Source organism: Nelumbo nucifera, chromosome 2 (assembly GCF_055504915.1).
Source record: "Nelumbo nucifera cultivar China Antique chromosome 2, China Antique-T2T, whole genome shotgun sequence".
NCBI classification, from domain to species: Eukaryota; Viridiplantae; Streptophyta; class Magnoliopsida; order Proteales; family Nelumbonaceae; genus Nelumbo; species Nelumbo nucifera.
Window position 1 is genome coordinate 6,582,176 of NC_142650.1, and position 24,465 is coordinate 6,606,640.

The 24,465-nt window shown below is 38.5% G+C and overlaps 3 protein-coding genes across 5 annotated transcripts; 1 reads left to right on the forward strand and 2 right to left on the reverse strand.

Moving 5' to 3' along the window:
- The first annotated feature begins 2,160 nt into the window (after positions 1-2,160).
- On the forward strand, positions 2,161-8,191 carry LOC104594757 (uncharacterized). Of its 2 annotated transcripts, none has more exons than XM_088897088.1 (9): positions 2,161-2,642; positions 4,170-4,379; positions 4,456-4,722; positions 5,057-5,091; positions 5,177-5,272; positions 6,115-6,262; positions 6,365-6,969; positions 7,189-7,516; positions 7,599-8,191. In XM_088897088.1, exons 1-9 carry the CDS (start codon positions 2,522-2,524, stop codon positions 7,748-7,750), a joined length of 1,962 nt encoding a protein of 653 aa, XP_088753214.1. In that variant the 5' UTR covers positions 2,161-2,521; the 3' UTR covers positions 7,751-8,191. The 2 variants fall into 2 exon arrangements, with proteins under 2 accessions (XP_088753214.1, XP_010253519.1); XM_010255217.3 differs by having other exon boundaries at positions 2,163-2,642; positions 6,365-7,071.
- A 3,088-nt stretch (positions 8,192-11,279) lies between these two features.
- On the reverse strand, positions 11,280-13,205 carry LOC104594758 (small ribosomal subunit protein uS12). The gene is made up of 4 exons (XM_010255219.3): positions 13,074-13,205; positions 11,989-12,144; positions 11,789-11,915; positions 11,280-11,656 (listed from the first exon to the last, which is right to left on the reverse strand). The coding sequence occupies exons 1-4, from the start codon at positions 13,076-13,078 to the stop codon at positions 11,516-11,518; spliced, it is 429 nt and encodes a 142-aa protein (XP_010253521.1). The 5' UTR covers positions 13,079-13,205; the 3' UTR covers positions 11,280-11,515.
- A 4,839-nt stretch (positions 13,206-18,044) lies between these two features.
- On the reverse strand, positions 18,045-23,980 carry RIP5 (ROP interactive partner 5). Of its 2 annotated transcripts, XM_010255220.3 has the most exons (6): positions 23,626-23,951; positions 22,150-22,253; positions 21,585-21,689; positions 20,721-20,901; positions 18,503-20,179; positions 18,045-18,419 (listed from the first exon to the last, which is right to left on the reverse strand). In XM_010255220.3, the coding sequence occupies exons 3-5, from the start codon at positions 21,620-21,622 to the stop codon at positions 18,515-18,517; spliced, it is 1,884 nt and encodes a 627-aa protein (XP_010253522.1). In that variant the 5' UTR covers positions 21,623-21,689; positions 22,150-22,253; positions 23,626-23,951; the 3' UTR covers positions 18,045-18,419; positions 18,503-18,514. The 2 variants fall into 2 exon arrangements, with proteins under 2 accessions (XP_010253522.1, XP_010253523.1); XM_010255221.3 differs by lacking the exon at positions 21,585-21,689 and having other exon boundaries at positions 23,626-23,980.
- Between the last annotated feature and the right edge of the window lie 485 nt (positions 23,981-24,465).

Here is a 24,465-nt window from a genome sequence, read left to right on the forward strand (position 1 = left end):
TAATTGTCATGGGTGATCTTTGAGATGCACGACTGAAACGTGCTGTGAGGTTAGTGTGCGAACTCATTACAACTCCCTCTGACACTTGCATTTTTAAGGTAATGCCTGTTTCATCCATGAACAACATCAAATAGCAATTGTGTATCAATTAGAAGGCCAAAATTATTATTATATATTTTAATTTAAGAAAAATGATTATTATTATTATTATTATTATTATTATGATGATGATGATGATGATGATGGTTGAAAAACTCCTCCATGAAGGCCAGAGGGTTCAACACGACCTCCCAACATAAGTCGGGATGCCAGACATCGTAAACTGCTGCGGTGAACTGGATGGCTGAGTCGAGGTTGAAAATTTGAAGTTGCTCTAGGTTGAACTGTTTGATGTAGTCTCAGAGCTTATCGTCAAGTCACTAGACGACATTGAGCAGGCAGGTTGCGGACTTCGGGCATCGCTTTTTTGTGGCAAAGTGTATGGGGAACATGTCAACTAACTAGTTCTAACTCTTAATAGAGCCCATGACCATACCTGTATACCCCATCCGAGTTGTGGTGGTCGGGAAGGCCATGCAAAGGCTCGCATCATTTGCCCTATGTAGCTGCGTCAGGGCCTGAAAACTGTCAAGGTGGTTAACCAGGTTAGTTGTTCCGTCGTATGATTCCAAGTTAGGGGCCTTGAAGTTTTTTGGCCGTGGGGCCATTAGGATCTCACGTTAGGGCCTAAAAGCTGTTGAGGTGGTTGACCAGGTCAGTTGTCTCGTCGTATGATTACAAGTTAGGGGCCTTGAAGTCTGTCGGCCATGGGGCCATTAGGATCTCAACAACCAGTGGTGAAGTTAGGACACTAGTTGTGTTGAGGAGGTGACTTCCTTCTCTTCTTTCTTTTCCACATCTTCGTTATCATTTGGGGCGAGGCGTGTTTGTTTGCGGTGGCTTCTTCACAACCCTTTGGTCGAGCTGGTGGCTCTAGTCCCGGTCGGTGTTGTGATCTGGCTTAGTTCCTCGATCGAGACCTGGGTTTTGATTCTGATCATCAGACTACTGGTTCTAGTTCTGGTTTTGCCCAACGACCTAATCTCGTTGGTGTTGTTGCTGTTGCATCCCTACTAGTGCAACAAAAAAACCTTCCCATGTCCTCATTTGTAGGTTAATCCTGCGAAGGAACTGCACCAGCTCGTTGAATTGGCAACCATCAACTCTAATGGGAACCACGAAGGGCTCGATCAGTGGAAGAGGTGCATTCACAGTGGGTAGAGGGAGGTTAGGGTTCTGCGTAACCTAACCATAAATGATGCCAATTGATGGTGCACAATTTGGTACTCCTTGTTGGTAGACAGCTCGAATGTCGAATTGAGTAGGTCGCCTAGCTAAGCTGCAAAGAAAGAGATCAGAATGTTCAAGATGCTTTACTCGGGGTGGGCACTCTGATGCTTAAGTCAACGAAGAGTTTTGAGAGAGCTAAATCGTGCGTACATTTTTCTATGAATGAGGATGCCTTTATATAGGCAAGTTGTTGTGAGGCTCACGAAGTGCGTTTGAGATCTCTAATGCATCTGGTTTGGAGGTGGTTTTCATGCCTAGAGGTGGACTCCGTGTAATCGGCTCTTCCAACGTGGCGTTGTAAGTCGAAGATGACACTTTTCTTGTAGAAGAGGTCGCTTAGCACATTAGACATGTCACTAGCCGAACTTGGGTCAGGTCGGCCGAAGTAGGCCGCCTCTTACGTTAACTGACATCTTGCAGGGCCGTTCATAGTTTGGCCTGCCGAAGTAGTATCAAGGTCACTAGGGTGGTTGCAAAGTGTCCGAGGCACTTTCGAGGCTTACTTACGTGATGTTGAGGTGTCAATTGATTGTTTTGAGGTACCACATGTCATCACGTCATTGGAGGGCCAAATCACCCCTCATCAGGAGGGCTTTTGGGGTTTTCAATTAGACTCCACACTAAAACATGACTTGCAAATTTGTCTTTGGTGAAAATAAGAGAAACCAAATCAACCTGGCCGTTCCAAAAACCAGAATTGTGACTATAACATAAATAGTTTATCCCGAACACGGATCCTCACCCAAATACAGAAGCAGACCCAAACGGGACCCTAGGAATAACTTCGTGTGTTTTGCTAAAATAAAAGGAGAGAATGAAAATAGAAATTGAAGATAGAAAATAGACAAAGTAGCCAAAATTTCCCGCCCGTTGGGCTGTCAGTCCTCATTTAAATGTTAAATTTTTTTGGGGAAAGAGAAGAATACAAGAAGATAGTAATACACAGACATCTTGAAAAATGGAAAATGGCAATCGATTTGGTTCTCTCTCCGGCTCTCCTTCATTACATTACTAGCACGGTACTCAGTTATTGCTTTTGATAGTTTTTTGGCTGAAACCAGTGCGCCTTCAAAGCTGAAAGTTCCTATATTCTCCGTGACTTTACGCGTTGTTCTTCGCCGATCATCGTTTTTATTCCGGAATTCCACACGATTCCCCTAGAAATTATATCTCTTCCTTCCGTATACCTGCTATGGATATAAGGGAGAAAAACAGCGTGGAAATGAATAAGGTTAATCTGATCGATGTTTCTTCTGAGGACGATTGTCTGATCGCCTCGCCTTCTGGAAGCTTACCGGACCTGCAATCTTCTGGTATCTGAGAGTCTTATTTTTTATTGATCTTGATCTATTAGATGCGTTGGATGCTTGGTTCTGATAGATTGGTCTATTTCCTTCCCATCAATTTTTAATGCTATATTTCATTGTTCTAGGGTTTTACTATTTCATCTGACACTTAAACTTTGTTGTTGTTGCTTCAGATGATGATGATGACGATGATATAATTTGGTTATAATTTTGTTATATTTCTCTTCTTTAAGGGCAAAACCGTTACTTCTCTTTCGTTTTAATAATTTGTTCAAATTGCAGTGCTTCTTGATCGTGTTTTCTATTTGTTCTAAATTGCATAATAGTAAACAGTCCGCTGCATCACCAGTGTCTTTCACGTTGTGATAAATCAATTATGGCAACCTAATTATAATGCAAAGGAAATTTCATCCTTTTTCTTTAGCTTTGTCATTTCTAGATTTTGGTTTCATTGGAGGAATTGAGGGGAAAGGAAGACTTTAACAGCACCGAGTTGCAATTATCATAGAATGAATAGATGCCCGTCTCTGTCTATTTACGATTAGGATATACTGGCACTTTTGGTGAAAAATGAATAGGACATTCTGGTGTCGAATTATATTTATATGGGAATTAGGTTTACCAATATGTAGCCATGTATCCATTGGATTTGCCTACGAGTAAATACAAGTTTTGATTGTTTCACTTAATACATTTCATCGTTTTAGATTAGCCTGCCCAATTGACTGAAGCTATTCATCTCTTTTAGCTACGTAAAAAGCAAATAAGCTGTGCAGTGCTTTAAGTTGTGGACTTAATTTGGTGCTATTCTGGAAAAAAGGCCATTACCCAATGTTAGTCCCGGCTATCTGTGGTCTTTGGAGGGGTAGACTGGAAATGGTCCTAACCTTTTTCCTTTTTCTTTTTTTAATACAAAGTGGCCACTTTCCGACTCACACCTGTGTTCTCACACTTTCCAGACTGAGATAATACCATTACACCTCCGGTGTTTCAGGAAGCCAAAGTATGGGAATGGCATACTTGCCTAATGAGATGTAAAAGGATTAGATTTATGATATGCATATTTTCAAGATGTTGGCCCATTATGGTCTGATCGTAAATTGTCATGGAGTAGAAGATGTTCAACTTGTTGAAGAGGCAGTGTTCTTATTCGTAGAACTTTTCATCAAGTTGGACTTTTAAGTTCACTGAAATTGAATAGCTTGTTTGTAGTCATTGCTTACCTGTTAAGACAATTAACTACATTCCAATTTCCAACAACATCAACAAAGTAGAAAATGATTCTTAAAAACTCAAATTTACGAAAACCTGAATCACCCAAAGATTGGGAAATTGCCATTGGTTCAATAACTTAGAGAAACTAGATATTTCTTTCATGGTTTCTTCTCTTTTGTCACATCTTAATTTGTATAGTCATGCGTGGAAGGATATTTGCATCATATATTTCTTGGAGAAGGAATTTCTTGGTGACATCCTATTTTGTTTAGTACCTGAGTTACATAAGACTATTTGTACCTTGACTTAAATTGATAGGATTCTTGAAAAGTTCAAAGGAGCGTGACAACCTTGAGCTGTATGAAGCTGAATGTGCTCAGGACGACAAGAATGTAGCAGATTTACCCCAGGAAGGGGAACTGGCGCCTCCTTTATCTGAATCCTTTGAACCTGAAAGAACAAGAAAATTTGGCAAGTGTAATCTGCGCAAAAGTTTAGCCTGGGACAGTGCCTTTTTTACAAGTGCAGGTATTCTTGTTCAGCAACATCTTTCTATTTTCATTGAAAATCCTAAATGAAAAGTTCATTTCTGAGCATTTCCCAGGTGTTCTTGATCCTGAGGAGCTGTCAATGATAAATGATGGATTCAAGAAGGCTGAAACACATCCATTACCAGCAATTCAAGAAGATATGCGGCGATCTAATGAGTCAATTTCCACATTAGATAGTGACAATTTGACGTTGGAATGCCTTGAGGTTGAATTGTTTGAAGATATAAGAGCTTCCATCCAAAGATCCAATGGAATGTCCACTACATCATCTCCTAGTAGTAACGTAGGATCAAGAGAACCAGCCAATAGAAGCATTCCCTGTGAGTATTTTGCTATGTGTGCTCTCCCATTTGTAGAATTGTTTTAACTTTTTGTCAGACTTCAGTATCAAGATCTTTTGCATGCGCAAACTGCACATGCTTGATATGCATCATATCAATTATTTGAATGTAAAATTGAGATGGATCATCTCAATCTAGGATTTAGAAAATAGTCTGCCACCATCTCTTTGCTTGGGTATATCTGCTGAGGTGTGCTGATAATTTCTAGGTTACGTTTAATTAAATGGTTTTACATGTTTTATGCTTTTCTCTCTACATGTCTTTTTGTTGTTAATTTTTTTTTTCTCAAAGTAGTGTGGATTTTTCCTTTCAGCTTCAAAGAAGGTGGAGCTTGCATCTCGCACTAGGGTAAGTACTATTTATAGCTGTCCTTAATGGTCAATATTTTGGTATTCCCAGAGCAATTTGCTATTTATTTCTCCCAAAATCTCAGGTGAAGCAGATAGCAACTTCCAAGAGGCAAAGTATTAGCTTGCAAGGCTCAGATAAATATACAAAGGAGTCTTCTGTTCGTCAACGAGCTATACAGGTATGTAAAATCTAAGCACATGCTCATTACGTATTCATGCTCTGGAGTGTATTCGAGGAATAATTTTGGAAGTGCCAAATTTTTGGCTCATTGAATTTTCTGTATGAGATGTAACAGAGAATCTGGGATTGTTGTATCTAACAATTTTAAAATCTTAACATCAATATAAAGCCTTGATATTGACTGTTTATGGTAGCAATGGCAGTAGTTCTCCACAATGGTGTTTCTGGGATATGGTTTATCTAACATTCTTTAATTGATTTGAAAGGCTGCTGCTAGAAGTGGAGAACAGAATCAATCATTTCTTAAGCCACCCAGTATTCATGCTCTGGAGTGTATTCGAGGAATAATTTTGGAAGTGCCAAATTTTTGGCTCATTGAATTTTCTGTATGAGATGTAACAGAGAATCTGGGATTGTTGTATCTAACAATTTTAAAATCTTAACATCAATATAAAGCCTTGATATTGACTGTTTATGGTAGCAATGGCAGTAGTTCTCCACAATGGTGTTTCTGGGATATGGTTTATCTAACATTCTTTAATTGATTTGAAAGGCTGCTGCTAGAAGTGGAGAACAGAATCAATCATTTCTTAAGCCACCCAGTATTCATGCTCTGGAGTGTATTCGAGGAATAATTTTGGAAGTGCCAAATTTTTGGCTCATTGAATTTTCTGTATGAGATGTAACAGAGAATCTGGGATTGTTGTATCTAACAATTTTAAAATCTTAACATCAATATAAAGCCTTGATATTGACTGTTTATGGTAGCAATGGCAGTAGTTCTCCACAATGGTGTTTCTGGGATATGGTTTATCTAACTTTCTTTAATTGATTTGAAAGGCTGCTGCTAGAAGTGGAGAACAGAATCAATCATTTCTTAAGCCACCCAGGATATCAGGGAATGTCAACCCCACCTCAGCAGCACCAACAAAAAGAACATCCTTGGATCGTGCAAAGGTGGAAAGCATTACGGCTAAAGCTGGATCAGGTAAAATGAATTCCATCAATACAGATTAATTTGTCTTCCAGATGCATGAACATGCCTTTTTTGATACTTAACTAGTTGACTTTGAACTCGTTACATTTGCAGCTAGAGGAGCATCTGCTATGCCATCCAAGAAGCCTGGTTTAGTTGCTCCTTGCAGTGTTACCCCTAGGTGTACACCATCCCCAAAACCTTCTTCAGTTTCTTCTCCCTCTGCCACAACAAAAGTGGAGTCAAAAGCTTCTTGTTCCTCCAGCAGTAGATCTGGTACCACTTCATCTGATTCTATTGGAAAGTCTCCCCCCAACTCCCGGAGGAACAAAATTCAGTCTAGAAATATGAATCCAGCTTCCTCAGGTTCAACCATCAAAACACCTCTGAAGCTTTCATCTAGAAACAAAACTACATCTGAAAGTTCTCGTCTCTCAGCCTATCTGATGTCTGTGTCTAAGCGCTCTTCGAGCATATCACCTGCCAGCTCTATTGATGGGTGGTCTACAGAATCATCTTCATCAACTTCTACTGTCAACCAAAGATCCAATTGTTCAAAGGCCAGTATTGACATTGGTTCTCCTCACAGAGGGCTCTCTCTTGATGCTAATGCCCCTCACGCATTAGACCAGCAGAAAAATGTACACGATCAGCCTCTTCCAGAGCTAGAGAATCATGAATCAGCATTGCCAAGTCAGTGTGCCAAGAAAGCTTCCTTGGTAACTGGCATACCTTCTCGTTCAATTTCCAATGATATTTCTAGAAGTGCTAAGCCCTCTGGTCTTAGAATGCCATCACCAAAAATTGGATTTTTTGATGCGGTTAGTTTTTGCTCGATTCTTCCATGCTGTATTCATTTTCCTTGTTCGCAATATGTGAATTTGAATTTGCTTTTCTAGGAAAGTATACACCAAGGTAAAATTCACTTAATTTTTCAGGAGAAATCCTTGGCGCGCACTTCCAGTGGAAGTCTGCAATTTCATTCTGGAGTACGAAGTGGTTTGCCCAAACAAGGACCTGGAATTGGTAACCTTAGCGTGAGTGTTGTTAAGACAAAACCCAGAAAGATTCAGCCTGCAAATACGGTAAGAGGCCCTGGGATCCAGCATGCTGGAATGCTACACCCTACTACGTTAGGCATGAAGTCTACATCTTCATCGCACCATCATGAATCATCAAAGGCTTCACCTAAGTTGTCTGGTACTTCAGCGCCTGCAGATGATCGTCATTGCGTATCCTCAGAGGTTCAGGTGTCTTCTAGAGATGGTACGGAGAACTGATAAAAAACTAGTGAAATTGAAGAACTGCCTGAGATTTACACAGGGTTTAATTTCTGGTTTCATTGCAGAAAATGGAAGCGAAGATAAATTGAAGAGTAAACTGGTTGCAGCAAGCAAGGGGCAGGGGCATGTATTCGCTATTGACACAAGTCTTGAACAACTTCATGGACGTCATATTTCTGACGGGAAGGAAAATTTGTTTCATGTTGAACAAGTATAGATCATTAGAACAGGCGTACAACAACTTTTCATCTGAATGTGGATGCAGTGAAAGAGCTTCTAGTTATGGTGGTGAAGAAGGGTCCTCTTTTACAACTTGATGGTAATAATAATCCCAACGGAATTAAAAGAAAAACACAAAGCATAACGGACGAAGTTTGGAGCTGAACCTCAACGTCGATTTCTTTAACTATGCCGAGAGATTTTCCCTTTTTTTGTTATTTCCTATGGCTGAGTTTGCGTTGCACCAGTGTAAATACATGGGAAGTGCAAGTAGGATCGTTGTAATTCTGGTTTGCTTCTGCTTCATGTTTGGCTCTTTTTTTGTAGAAGTAAAATAGAGTAAAATACTGAGGTCTCCGCAAAAGAGAACCCAAGTGGGTCATTTGCAAGGCTCAAAATATTGATGCTCGATTTTTGCGTATCTGAGAATTTTGTACCATCTAAACTCTTGCTTAATTTTTCCGTTGACAGGTTGACAGTGGAAAGTGAATGTTAGCTATTAATGATTAATGATTGAAATCTTAAAGTTTAAACGCTTAATATAACATGCATTGTTGATCTTGGAATGGTCGTGCAAATTTTGCAACCACAGGGACGTTGCAATATTTTGAACTTAGTGCAAAAATTGAGTATCGAGATTATCAATAATTTGAATTATATCATCACTTAGATAAATCAAAGTCCAAACCAGTTTCAGGTTTTGGGTCTTTACCCAGTACTTTGAAAATATAGAAATAAATGTAAACAACAGTTTCATATTAAACATTTTTTGGGCTCCATGGGGCTATACAACGGGGTAGCCCATCCTCGAACCCATAATCATCCCTCCCCCAAACCCAACCTTCGTGCCAAGTCTTTACCAACCAGCCAGCTAGCACCTTGCTTATTAAACAACAGATGCAATAAGATGCTTAAACAATTAAATTTGTTTAGATATTGAATAAAGTGATTAATTGATTATGTGGACGTGCCCTTAATTATCGTACAAAAGGCACAAAATACGGTAGATATCATTGTAATTGTAATCCCCTGGAAAGGTGCAGCTGCAAAGTTTAAAACTCAGATCAGTCACGAAGAGCTTATCTTGTGTGCAACTACGTTGACTAATTTAGGTCATATTTGGTTTGTTGCTCTGTGCCTTATTAGAGTATTTGGCTACAAAATTCTTGTCATAGCATAGGGCTCATTCTTTTAAAAATGAAAAATCAACTCAGCACAAAAATTGAGACCTGCAATATGAAAAATAATCATGCCCCATCTAATTTATTTTCATTCTTTAAAAAAATCCTATGCCAATAATCATTAATCACCACCCTAAGTCTACAAAATTCTTATCATAGGGCTCATTATTTTCGAAATGAAAAATCAATCCATAACAAAGGTTTAAAGTATCGGAAACGCAAGGTGTATTGGAAAGTCAATTTTAAGAGATATTGGGATATGTTTTGGATACGCATAAATATGTTAAGAAATTCAAAAAAATCATAAAAAATATATTATTAACAATGCTTACAAATTTTATATGATTGTAAATAAATCATTTAAATGTAAAAAACCATAATTTAACTTTTATATAAAATGTGACATATCGATACATAATTAGTAGCCGTTGAAAAATGATGGAATAACTAAAATGTGAAAAAAAAACAAAAAAAAACTAAAATATAAATGTATATACATCAATTTTCAAATAACCGATATAATTATCATAATATTTATTAATATATAAATTTTAATAATTAATTTCAGCATTTATTAATAAGCACCACTAAGAAAAGAAAAATAATTGACTTAAAACTAAAAATACATGTAAATACACTAAACAAATTGGATTGGTTTAGTGGCGAAATTAAGTGCATTAAAATTTGGTGACTAGGGTTCGAGTCTCGCTATTGTAAATATTTGTAGCTTTTACACTAACAAAATGAAATTAATGAGAGAGAGAAAGAGAGAGTCATTAATTAATAGAATTAATGAGAGATATATATTTAGGCACTAAAATTCAAATTTAAATTTAAATTTGCCTTAAATATAGGAGTAATTAACTAATTAATGAAGAAGTTAGACTTAAATAGATAAATAATAAAAGACATTAATGAGAGATATTCGGTATTAAATATAGATTAATTGAACAAGGGAAATCGAAATGATTCGGTTTGTATCGGTATGTTTCGGGATTGTATTGTCCGATATAGATCCGAAACGGCCTGATACAGATCCATATCGGCCGATACATACGAAAAGATACGGAACACATGAATTTTACATGTTCCATGTATCGGTTTCTTATGGAAACGGTTACGATATTTTAAACTTTGCCCATAACACAAATATTGAGACATCTTGTAACATGAAAAACAATCATGCCCCATCTTAATTATTTTCGTTCGATCATTAATCACCAGTTCACCACCCAAGGTCTACAAAACCACTACGATTAATGTTTATTGGTTTACATAACACCTTGGCACCAACATTAATGTTTATTGGTTAACTATCATGAAAACTTATGCCAATCGAACGGACCATCCACTAGTAAACATCAAGGCGACAATTTTGGAAACTTAGGTTGTCAGTTTATGACCACTAGACAAGTTTGTTTAAGGATGGATATAACTAAGGCACTGACCAATTTGAAAAAAAAATCACTTTTAATATAGAAGTGTTTGTTCATACACTATTTTCTTATCCTATTCAATTTTACCCATTCTTGTCCATATTAATGAGTTGAATCAAATATAGCTTAGAGTGGTTCTAAGTTTTGGGGTTCCATGGGGCTAACACACGAGGAGACCCATCCACAAAACCGATATCCTCCACTTTTGATGAATGCAGGATTCAATGAACAGTAAGTCTGCAATTCTGCATTTGACATTCCTTATTATTTAAATGATTAAAATAAGAAATGCGAAATGTAGCATAATACCGCACTAAAAAGTGAGACATTTCCAACTGAGCAGCTGAGCCAGTTGACAACTTCAAAACAATTTGAAATTTTATATCGACGTATTTGTCCAAAACATGACAAAATCTGAAATTGCGATGAAGAGAGGTTGCGAAACTTGCGATGAGATCAAACCAACCTGCGATGAAGTGAGAAACTTCAGCGCAACCTCGAAAGCGCAGTGGCTCTAACGTAACTTGGAACCAGAGGAAAGAAAAAAGCCTTCATTAATATCTTTTTGGATACATGAGGCATTTATAATTACAGTTGATGCTCAACTACTTGGCGAACAAGTGGCAAGATCAAGATAGTAAGAATACTGATTACCACGTGTTCTTGATGTTGCCAACTAGAGAAGCTAAATGGCACGTGTTTTGATGTCGTAATAAAACAGGTGAGGAGTGATAGGAGGTGTCAACGAGGAACTAGGTCCCAACAAGTAGCTCGTTACCGTAAACTTGGCCACAACGATCTTGGCACAATATCTATACACGAGTAAGTTAATGGCGCCTTAGTCATCAAATATTTGGTAAGTTTCAAAGCTAAGAAAACTTTTAAGAAATAATCAGGGCACCGAGCAACAGAAAATAAAATGAAGCCGATCTTATCCATCAATTGAAAACTAGAAATAACAGATTCAAGGCATTAAAAGGAAGAAGACGACCGAGAGGGATTGTATCGGATAGAACTACGACAGAAAAAATATTGTTCAGAAAATCCAAACTACCATCTCCATCAAGCTTTTCTGAAAATGAGCAAAGGAATGAAATTTCGCATTAATCCTACAACTCAGCAAGTAAAGAGAAGTTTTTCCTTGGCTTAGGACCTTGGCTTCTCCTTCTTCTCCTTGAAAAGAGCTAAGAGAGATACTCCAGATACCTTAACAACCTTGAATCGAACTCCAGGAATATCTCCCACGGCATGCCCCTTACGTCCAAATCCAGCAATCAATACTTCGTCCTGCACAAACACATTAATCAGTACTTCAGGTTCACAAAGCAAATGGAGAGAATCAGTTTTTCTTTGTCTTCCATCTCTTTAGAGGTTTGAACAGAGTTTTCTTATTCTTTTTTTTTCTCAAATTTAACTCACATTCTCCTCTATGTAGTTTAAACAACCGTCATTGGGCACAAAGGCAGCAATCTTTTTCCCATTCTTTATCAACTGAACTCGAGCACACTTTCTGATGGCAGAGTTTGGCTGCTTAGCTTCAATTCCACTGTGCAAACAGTTCAAGTCAGTTTTATAAAAAAAAAAAACCAAGATTGAGAATCACATAGTTAGAGCCTTACATCTTTTCAAGAACAATGCCTTTGGCATGGGAAGACCCAGCAAATGGCTTCTTCCACTCATTGCCAAGGTGGGATTTCTTATATGCTTTATCGGCCCACCTTTGCCTCCTGCGATGGGACTTGAGCTTGCGACCAGCTCCCATTCCCCGAGTTTTCCTGCATCAAACATTTTGTATAGTTTATGAATGTATGATACTGTGGCTTGATCTGTGAAGCTTATGCTCATAAAGCTCACTTAATCAAGGACGGACATACTCCAATACGTGTCAATGACTACTTTAAATTCTAAGGTTGTGTTTTGTACAAATGTTGTTTCTTGCTGAAAAGTTTAGGGTTGATAAATAGAAATTGGTGTTAAAATATGAGTTGTCATGTAACATGATCAGAAACGTTTTGGGTTGATCAGTGCAATGGTACCAAAACAACCTAAAACTGTAGCAGATAATATCACTGCTTTATAAACAATTCACACCTGGACTTGCCTCAATGAAAATCAATAGAATCACACCTAACTTCCCAAAATAAATTTCCTTACCATTCTCCTATATATCTCAAGAAACCAAAAGGAAGCTGCCCATCAATAAAGTAACCAAACTTAGGCTGCAAATATTTCCCTCTGTTTTATCATGTCTGGAAGCAACACTCCAGGAATTCACAATCATAGAGATACCCCAATTGCTATGGGTGGGCAACAGGAAGAGTTTTATCAATAACGATAACCACATGACAGACATGTTAACAGAGTCCCCTAGAATAACTCGACTGATCCCATGGAGGTATGGAGCTAACACGAGATTTCATACAAACTTGAAGACATATGTGAACTGTGATTGGGGCACATCGATACCACAAACACGTTTACTCAGCTAACTTTAACCAGAAACTATTGTACTGAGATGATCAGGAGGCACTAAAACTTTCTATTTTTCCTCTATAGTTGTATTGAAGACCGATTCATGATTCACAGTGCTAATAACACAGAGGCCAAGACTCATTGCTTGACTGAAATATTAAAAATGAAGATAAGGGGATAGATGCATTCACGGAAAGCCAAGTCATAAAGTAAGGAGAAGAAACGTTCTTACCCCATGGCGACTGGAGGATAAGGCTCTTCGACTGTGACGGAGGCTAGAGTGCTTCAAAGTTCAGAGACGCAGAGGAAGAAAACGCCGAAGGAAACCCTAATCTAAACCTTGCATTATATATACACTTGCATGCCCTATTTAATTAGAGGAAATTATAGAATAACCCTAAATGTTTCTAAAATTTTAAATCAACCCTACATTATGCTAACAACATGTAATTTACACCTGTCCCCCAGGTCCTCTATGACTCACTCCGTTAGTTAAAATGGACCCCTAAATCCCTAACCAGTAACCATTCCCTTCTTTTTCCAGAGAATGACTTAAACCTCCCTTGACTTTTCCATTTTATATTAAAATATCCCTTCACCTCTCAAATTAGATTAACACCTACCCTCGTAGTGACGTCACCACAAAAAAGTTTCCCCTATATTAATATTCCGTCCAAGATCCGTTAGCATGTGACATCAGGTGCGGTTTATTTTTTTTCCAAGATCCAATTCTACCCTTTCATTGCCCAGTTGCTCTCTTAGTGTTGGATGTGCAAAAAATGTAATAAACACTACAACCGCACATCAGGAAGGTCTTCATCAATTGCGACATAAAGTAAAAGTGATGTTCCGAATGTGCGGCTGTAGGATATTGTTTCCACTGTTTTGTGGTCTGCAGATATCGACTTGGCACCATAACAAAAGGGATAACAGGGGGCATCTTGTGTTGGGTGTACAAAAAATGTGATAAAACACCAGAGCCGCACATCAGGAATATCTCCCCTGTCTTCAAGAATTAAGGTGATGTTCCGAATGTGGGGCTGTAGGGTATTGTTGCCACTTGCCAACACCCTGGGCCTGAAATGTAACCCAGAACCTGGGCCTACACGGGCCTGACCAGGACCAGCTATTAGCCGTGTTTTCCCCCACTGCAGGTGAGTCTGGATCAAGACGTTTCAATACCCTCCCAACATGATCTGACACCACACTTTTCATTTAGCAAGTTCCACTTTTATGCTCATGGTGAGATGTATGGTGTCAGATCATGTTGGGAGAGTGTTTGAATGTCTTTTGTTAGCAGGTGATCCCAATTCATTGTAAGTTCAAGTTAGGGAAGCCCATAACCTGGACTTTTGAATAGACCATGCGACTTTTTCCCAATATCTAATCTGATTAAAGCTGCAACTTGTGTTGGGTTGGTCCGAACCCAACCCAAGGCCGAAGTTTGGGTTCTGGTTAGGGTTATGGCCTTAATCAACCTGATCGAACCCAAACCTGACCTAACTTCATATTGCATATATAAATAAATATTATATAAATATGAATTTATGCAAGTAAGTACTTACATGTGTATACATATTCATTCGTGTAAGTATAAATATGCGACCATGCATCTATAAGTGTATATTTTTATATATTTACGTGTATTTTATTATAAGTATTTATTTATACATGTATTTTATCTATAAATTATGTCAAAATTTTTAAATTTAAAATATATGATAATTATGTTCTTTTACACATAATAATGCTAATATTAAATTAACATGAATCCTCATAATCTAAGAAATAAGTACATTTGGCAAATAAGTCTAACTAGCCTGAGACCAACCTGAACTCAACCTAAAGTTTTAAGCAAAGTTGAAAGCATAGATAAGTATTGGCCAATACATATTGTGCTGGTAGCTTCCCGATGCATTCCTACAGAGGTTGTATCAAGTCAGACCATAGTTTATAAAGTAATCAAAACTTAAACCAATTTAAAAAAATAAATAAATAAAATATTAAGAAAACACCGACACAGGCCAATACGCATTTTGATAATTTGAATCTTGATTTTAAGGTTGGATTATTGGGGTATTGGATCATGTTAGGATTGACCTCAACCCGATATAAGTTGGCCCGACTTATTTTTATGATGGAGTCGTCAACAGTTGGAGATTGTGAGGATTGACCTTAGGATCATGTTAGGACTGACCCAGTTCAGAAAAAAAAATGGCAGTTTTTTTTTTCAGAAATTGGCAGAAAATTCCATAAAAAAGAAACAATTGAAACGCTTTCAATAAATGAAACTGACATGTAGATTATTGCATTTAACCAAAAGAGCTTTCCAAAATATATTATTGCATGAACTATCTCATGGTAACATGCATGGTTATTTAATCTATTGACAACGACCCAAGTGCCCGAACTGAATGAATTTACTGTTTTGTCTTTTAGCGAATAAAATATAATTAAACGTTTTATTTTATTTTTTTTTGCAAAAATATAATTAAACGTTGATGTTGATCCACTCAATTTCAGCTGCAGCCATCAAGGAGCTCACAAGTCACAACCACTTGAATTTTATTCACTGCACATTCGGTTCAGCCACATAAGCTGTATTTAAGGACCCCTCAGGCAAGCTTTCTTTAACCAAAATCGATGAGATTTGAAGTAGGCTTTGATTTCTGAACCTCATGAAATAAATCATTTATCATTTAAATTGTGTTTGATTTGATAGAAAACAAAAACAAGAAAAGATCTTAATGAATTTTACAATTTTTAAATGAATTTTCTCTCAACTTTTATGCTTCTCTCTTAGTTTATCAGACCAAACATAACCTTGCGGAAAAGTAAGAAATTGAGGCTGGGATATTTTCTAAGGATCTCTTATAGACAATGATATAAAAAATGGAATTTGTCCAATGGTTGACCAATTTCCAATCATGCCTAATTTGTTTTGGCTAGGTCTTGTATTATAACCGATGGTAGGAAGAAGAGGAACTAGTTGCCAAGGTTCATATAAAATAGGACGGTTGCATGTTATTATACATATATAATTTGCATCTATGGTGGCTCAATTGATAAGTTCTTTGGTTAGTTGTAGCAGAGAGTTTTGGAGATTGGCTACCCCCGGGCGGGTTGTGTGGGGGACCTGTTCACAGGCTGGGTTTTAGGCATACATATAGTTCGTATTGGGCTCATATTTTGGGCCGGGTTCATTTAAATATCGACAACAATCAAGTCCGAGCCCCGCCCATGAATAAGTCTATTGTGTAGTCCCTTGAACCATTTGTTATGCATAAATAAAGTTAGTTACATAAAAAGAAGAGGATTGCATTCAATGGGCACAGCATTGAAACTTTTGTTAAATTTTTACGAACATGGGTTTAACTGTTACTTTACGTATATGTTTAAGGGTCCATTTGTTTCACAGTCAGAATCGGAATCGGAATGGTATATAATGGTGGATCTAGGACCTTTAATCAGTGGGGGCATACCTTATGGTTTTACCTCTTAGTCTTTTTAAAATCATTAAAAAAGACTTCAATTAAAAAGTCAAATTTCATTTGACCCCCTACTATTATATTTGAGTGGGGGGCAATTGCCCACACTGGCTTCCTATATTCTGTTTGGTCCAAACAAAAATCGGAATAAGAAATAGAATCAGTTGGAATGGGATTTCATGGGTGGATTTTGATTAGTCAAAACTTTTCCCATACCATGTCTTTCCCGCATCATAAATTTTCCCGATACACTGTAGTCCAAGTTCAGTGGGAAATGAACAATGGTATAAATAGATGTCATGTCTAGTGGAATGAAAAAACGGAAGGGGATTCATTTATGGAGGTGTTTCACTTTAGCTTAGTTTGGAACATGTAGTTGGAACAGGGTAAACCCCCATCTACTCTATGGAGAGTTTCACTTAAGTTTAGTTTGGAAGGTGTAGAAATACAGTGCAACACCTTATATTTTGTATTGTCTTATATATATTTGTACTGACATATTTAACCGAGCCTTAATTATCTAAACTTCATTTTGTGTCAGATTCTCCCTTGAACTATTACGAAGTTAATCAAATAAATACCTCGGCTAGCAAGCATTCCTTCAATAAACACCTAAGCTTTCCTTTTGTACTGCTACTTGCCAAATCCAATTTGATGAGATTATGTATCAAGGGAAAAATGTTCCTTTTTCATCCTAAAATATGAAATAAAGAAGACAAGGACAATATCATCCAAAATGGTAAATTGAGCATTTAAAAATGTAATATTTTCTGTCCATTTCCGATGGAATGCTAATAGAGGTATTTATTTACGGAACTTGTGATAATTGGTGGTGAGGCCACAGCAATGTAATGACAGCTACAATTCAAGAAGGCTTAACCCTGAGCAAATGTGAACTCCCCATGTATGGAGCTTACCCAGTTGGAAGATGGTGATGATGTACATAAATGCTTTATGTGGTTTCACCTTCTCGAATCGGAAAGACAGCCAAAGGCACGAGTTGATCTGTTTTTGGGTAGAAAAAGGTATGAATTAATTGAAGTTAGACAGAAGTGTGTTTCAAAGAAGCCTTATCTTTTGAACGGAAGAAAGTTGGACCACAGTGGCTTTGCCTATCTTGGCTTGTTTTACATCAAGGCACATTCGAGAGCAATCCGTTGGTCTAAGACATTCTCTGGGGGGAAATCAAAAACCAAATTTGGAGGAGCATGAGAGATCAGAATTTAACTGGCATTGCTAAATTATTCTAAACTTGTTCGAAATCTTTTAAAGGCATCTCCTGTGCTGTAAAGCACCCTGCAGACGAGTACAGATCTGCTGGCCACGTTCACCCAACTGAACATTGCCCGCACATTGGAAACATTTCTTGTACTTTATATTACCGATATTCCCAATGTGTGGCGGGATGAATGTGGCCAACAATGTGTTGTGGTAAATAGATCCAGACTCTCTGCAAACTCTACAATGATGCGTAATTAGACGACAACCCCCCATCTGTGATCCCAGAATTCCATCTTCCCCAACGCATTGGTTTGGCAGTTGCCAAATGCGTAACAATCTCAATTCAAAAACTTCAACGGCGTGGAATTCCTATTGACATCTGGTTCTTCAGAAACCAAGAACCATTTCTATCGTAGTACTTGTTACAGATTGTTATTTTCAGGTCTGCAATCTCAGTTCACAAAGTATACAAGGCATAGTTAAAGCAAATGTCCTTGACAGTACCGTGAAACAGATTTTTAGGTAAATTTAATCAAGAGGCTGTACAGACTTCAGAGAATACGCCCAAAAGAAACTTCCCAAAACCAAGCTCATAATACAAATAAAGATAGATTGTTGCTGAGGACCCAGCTACCTTCCGTTTCATATTTAATAATGCTGGATAATGGAACAACACTGACAGACAATCTTTTCATACCATTAAAGCGAAAATTCTCTAAAAGATTAAAACAAATATTTACCACATCTAGCTGACTCCTCCGCAGAAGAGAGAGAGGGAGGGGGGGGGGTAAAAGCTTTCCGGTTTAAGCTTTACAAAGTAGCCCAAATGCCCAGTAATGGAATTCAGCTTCTCCTACTCACAAAAAAACCTGTAAGAGAAAGAACTCTGTCGTAAGATACCAAAAAAGAAAAAAAATATGAAAAATAAAATAATTCTCAACCTAATGCTTACCATGAGGTCCATTTATTTCTGGCCCTTCTTCCACAGCACCCCAATCTTCTTCAGCATGTTGTTCTTCTTCTTGGGCGAGTCATCATCTAGATCTTCTGAATAAGGTGAACCCATATCCCCAACAGGATGGTAACTGTCCAAAGACCCTGATCTATCCATAAACTTGCCATTGTTCCCAGTTGAAAGAACTGCAGCAGCTGCCTCAGCTGCCTTCCTCCATTGGTCCGACTGCACCTTCAACCTCCTCAACTCTGCTTCCATTTCCAAATTTGCTGCCTGAGATTCCTCCAACTGCTCTGCTACCCTTGCTGCCCTCTTGCTGCTTTTATCTGCCTCCTCGGTTGCATAACCAAGTTTCATCAGAGCTTCTTTCTCTGCAGTCCTAGCAGCCTCTGCCTCGGCAATGGCCTCATTTCTAGCTTTACTCCCTTCTATTTCCTTCTGGATTTCCACCTTCAGCATCTCATTCTCTTCAGATATATTCTGCAATTCTGTTTCCTTGTCCATTAAGTTTGCTTTCAAATCTTCTACATCTGCTTTGGACTTCGTCAGTTCCATTTCCAGTTGGGATTCCCTCTCCCTGGACTGGTTCATCTTGATCTTAATATTCAATCCTTCATTTTCCTCGGAAATATTCTGCAATTCAGTTTCCTTATCCATCAGGTTCGCCTTCAACTCTTCAATACAGGCCATACTTTTCTTTAGTTCTGCCTCCAGTTCAGCTTCCCTCAGGCTAAATTCAGATTTTGCTTGTTCCACTCGTTCATAGGCACTTTGAATCTGCATTGTGCTCCGAATTTGTTCCTCCTGACACCTGATCTCAGCGGCTTCCAAGGCAGACTTCAGTTGTCCCACCTCTAACTTCAGAGAATTAAGCTCCACCTTGACTTCATTTGATTCTGCAATCTCCTCACCTTTCTCACTTTCTCCTTTATCATCACATGAATTCTCTACTACTGACACTTTGCTGTTAGCACTAACCAGATCTGCCTGAAGTTTGCTCACTTGTGCCTCAAAGGAACTCACTTGATCCCTCGACTTCTCCAGCTCTGAAGTTAGGGAACTGTAAGACTCTGTTGCTTTAAGGCTATCTGATTGTAACGTCTCAACAGTTGATTTGGCAGTTTCCAGTTCTAGTAAAGTTTCGCTTACCAGTGCTTGGGCTTGAGCCTCAGATTCTTTGCAATCCTTGACTTCAGCTTTCATGTTCTCCACAAGAGAAAGGGCTTCTGCCAGGTCCTGTTTCAAATTCTGGATCTCGGCTTGTGCTGTTTCAGCACGCTTAGTTTGGGCAGCTTCAGAGTCAGCCACCATTTCCAGATGGATCTTAAGCCTCTGGATCTCATTCATGGCAGACACCAGGGTAGCTGAGTCCACTGAGTGCTGCTTCTGAACAGCTTCCAGTTCAGACTGCCATGCCCGATCCCGCTCCTGAGAAATCTTCCGGAGTTCTTGGATTCGGGCTTCTTCTGAAGCAGACAAGTCCAGAAGCTGCTGCTGGGACTCTTCGAACTTTGCAGTCATGGCTAAGAGCTGCTTCTTTGCCTCTTCTGCCTCCTGCTGAGCTCGCTTCTTCCATGTCTCAGATGATGTAAGCTGATCCTTTGCCTTCTTCAAATCTTCTTGGAGTTGAGCAAGCTGAGACTCCAACTCAGAAACTCTGCTTGGGCGCTTCTTCTATATTCTCAGTAGAAGAGAAAACATGGTTTAGTAAAGGTTATTTCTGTACAATTTGAGGTTAATTTAGACAGCCAAGAACAAAAATGAAAGTTTCATCTTGCCTGAACATAAGAAGAAAATTTGAATAATGATAGAAAAATTGCTAAGGATTATGCAACTTTTCAGATATCTAATGACCACAGATATGGTGAGACTCAAGGAAAGGCACATAAAAGACAAAGGCAGACATATCTATTCATGGGGCCCATCTTGTCTGTAGGGCAAGGAATTCATGGAGTAGCATGAATGCATTATTTATTAGCATTTTTCTTCCTCACTATGCCCTACGATAATTGGGACACCCATTCTTTGCACATTCTATACATTGAGATGAATTTACACATCTTTCATTCATCACAACACAGTTAAGGCTATGCATTTGATTATAGAATCTCAAAGTTCCAAATATTTCATTTAAGTTGGCAGTTCAATTAAGGCATTTTAGTAAGTTCCTCCTTGAACATGGGTGGATTTATAGTTACTACTTGCTAATTAGTACCTCAGTTACAGGGCTTCTTGGTGACCTTCGTTCATTAACTTTAGGGCTTCTATCTTTTGGTGTCCTGTTCACTGGAGTTGCTGAAGAAACGGAATCAGAGTCAGATCCAGGAGTCTTGAGTTGCCGGACAGCTCTAGGAGTCCCTTGTGATGTCCTCTGAGGCACCTCTGAGGAGCCACTTCTGTTCTCAGAGTCAGTGGAATGATAATCAGAAGACTATTAACAGAAGAATGTATATTTAATAATTAATGAGACAGCAATCTTCATCACATCAAATGCAAAGGAATTAATGGAACGTTTAAAACAAATTTCCTCTGACATTGTAGTTCAAATCTGGAAATCAAGTCGTGATCTATAAATTAAATTGAAACATTTATTATATTGTACATTGCAAATCATAATGGAAACTACTACAATCGTCTGGCTCTTTTTTTTTTTTTCTTTGGGTTGAATACAGATTATAGGGTGGCCTTACTCATAAAAGTAATGGGACCAGATATTAATTGGACTACTCAACAGGTAAACCATGGTGGACATGGAACCTTACTAATAGGAACAAGAGAAAGCATGGAAAATAGTTCTAGATCCAGGTGGGTTGATGTACTGGTAAAACCATGTCCATTGCAAGACATGGGTATGATGAAGAAAGAAAGAAGATGCATAGGGTAGTTACAGAATACAATAAGGAGTGAAAAGATGCACAGGGAATTTGCGAGGTACAATGATACATGTTCAGCACTACACATGCACACAACGCCTTCTATGGAACATATGAAGGTGGATCGAGGCTTCAAATCAGTACAAACCGATAAAATACCAATAAGACCTAGAACAATTTACAAATGCAAGAATTTAGAGAGACACCTCCATATTAGATTGCATGAAATTAACTCCACTTGCATATTTCCGGTAGCTTTTTACTGGATGTGCAGATGTCAAGTGAAAGGAGAAGATTCCAATGTTTTCAAACTGAAGAAGCAACCGAAATTCAATTCATACTATATATCCAGCAATGAGGTGCTTCAGTTATTTCTAAGTACAAAAGAGTAGCATCAAAAATAAAACAAACAGGCATGGAAAGCAACTTAAACAAAATAGAAAAAAGGTTGTTTAGAAATTACAACGAAGAAAAGAAACCACAGTCATTAATTTCTAGTTGAGTTGATAAAACGGCCATAGTTAAAAATTAAAAACAAAAACCACCTTGAGTTTATAAATCAATATATGGTCTATGGCTTCAGTGGCCTTTTAAAATTCTAATTTTCTAAACATGAAAAGCATGTAGGTCACATGTGTAACGTGATCCTATCCTACTATTATTTAAAGACGTAGCAAATGATATAGAACTCAAGGCCTACCCTCATAAATACAGTAGCTAGATTCCACAAAACAGTCTTAGATAGAGGCCTGAAATGGATCAGAAAATTACCTTGTTTTTGGTGTCTGCATGTTTTACGACCCCTTGTGGTAACAAAAAGGAGAGAATGCAAATTAAAGTTCACTCACTATAACAGCTCCCGGACCCACAAAAGCCTGCAACAATGCAGAGAAATCACAAGTTGAGAAAACATCAGGCACAGGAATCCGGCGTACACGCACATGAAGAAATAAATGGGTGGAGCGCTCCTCATCAGTACGTACAAGCAACCCAAGCAAACAACATGATCCCTTCAAACAAACTCATCCACGGAAACTACCACCACTACTTCCACCAAACCACACCGAAATAAATCAATGAATCAATAAAATAAATAAAGATATTAGATAAATTTTCATTCACAAACGGAAGCCTCTTTTCCTCTTTCTCCAATTTACTCCAACATCAGTACTTGCTTATACAGTGTTCAAAATTCATCATTGCGACCACGGGTGCCCACGGAGAAGGTAATGGGCAAGGAAATTTCCTAAAATGCCCCTAATGGTTATCATTTGTCGATTCGTGGACAATCCATCACTCACGGGACGAACAGGGTCATTTTGTTCGCAAGTAGGGGCATTTTTTTTGTAGTTTGAAAGACCAAGGGAACAGGGGAACGAAGGCTTTGTCTAATCAGTAATCTCCGGGGCCTCCCTTCTCAGTCCCCGTGACTCAAGGGACCCCGTCCAACCATAGTTTCTTTGCTGATTCTTCAACACTCATAACGTAAGAATGACCACTAACCGCTCAAACGAACAAACCAGAGAGAAATTTTTAGGATGAAAGCACGGCTTTCAAGGAAAGAATGGAAGCACATTTTATGCTTTTATTTACAGGGGAAAAATTTTGAGGAAGATTCTGTAATCTGTACGTCAAAGGCCTTCAATCCAGGCCCCTGCTTCAAAACAGCTACCACTACTGATAACCGGATCCTAATTACGATGTGAACCAAAGTATGAGAGAAGTGAGGAAGAAATCAGTAGATTCAAGGGTTACGACAGGAAAAACAGATAGAACGTCGACGAGCCGTCGTTCTTTGCAAAAGTTTCAGCATCAGAGAAATGTTCTCGGAAAAGAATAAACCAGAAAACGAAAAGTGGATGAGGAATAATTTAAAACACAGAAAAGCTTTTATCGGTGCGATATTCTGTCTAAGGAGAAAAATCTTCGAAAAGCATGAGACGTTCAAGCTCCCAAACTCGAATACAAGCCGGCATTATCTTTCCACGCCATAGCTTTTCCAAGAAATCAGGTTTCTCCAGAAAAGAAGACCAAAAAGCAGCATTCAAGAGCACAAAAAAAGTAGCAGAGCTCAAAATTCGTAGCTCGAACAACGAAAACCACATTAAATCCCCAAATAGCACAGATTTACCACTTTCGCTCGCATTAAAACCAATAAATGGGGAAAGCACATCTACAGAAAAATGAGCTCCAAGAACGAACAAAGATGAAGCAGAGTAACATACTAACATCTGCATTTGTTCTTACCAGCAAGCAGATCTATACCAGAAGCTCGTCAGTTTGTCCTGAGCTACCAAAGTCTCGGTCCAAACGCACTGGAAACGTTAGTTTTTGGATGAAACCAGGAAGACCTGCGAGGGTTCCACGCAAACGTCGCGTCGCTGCTGCTCCTTATCTTCTTCTTCGTTCTTCCTTTTCCTTCTACTTCTTCTACCTTCAGTTCCCGAGGCTCTCTGTCTCTGTGTAGGTGTAACTAGAGACCAACGAATAAGCCTGAGCCGAGCCGTATACGGTGAAAAAAAAGATGGGAGCGCGATTTTGTCGTTTACACGTACCCCTCTGATCTCTCTCTGTGCGATAGACTGGATTTAATTAACTAAAATGACCGATTTGCGTCCGAAATTCAATTTATATATTATTCATTTATCAGAGAGAAATAAAATATTTCGGGATAATCAAATCAAAAGAGAGAAAATTTGAATCGATGATGTCTTGTTTGGTGCAAGTGACAACAGCAGAGGCGAGACCTCCGTCTACAATTTGCCATCACCTGTGGTTGGTGCGAGTGAGCGGATAAGATGTATCCGGTCCCACCCTACTGATTGAGCGGATTAGTTAGGTGGACCCACAACAAGCAACGACTGTCGTGAATACCAAATGCCTGACAAACACAGAAATCAAATGATCAGGATTCAGGAAGCAACGCCAACGCGTCGCTGGTAATGCAGTAAGCCAGTAAATTTGTTGACTAGTTGACTTACCTCAGTGGGGGAAAAGAATACATAAAATAAGAAGGAATAAAGCCGGCGAAAACGTTAGTGGTTTCTCTCTGTTTCCATGAAAACAGCACGGACGGAGAGGCCGTAT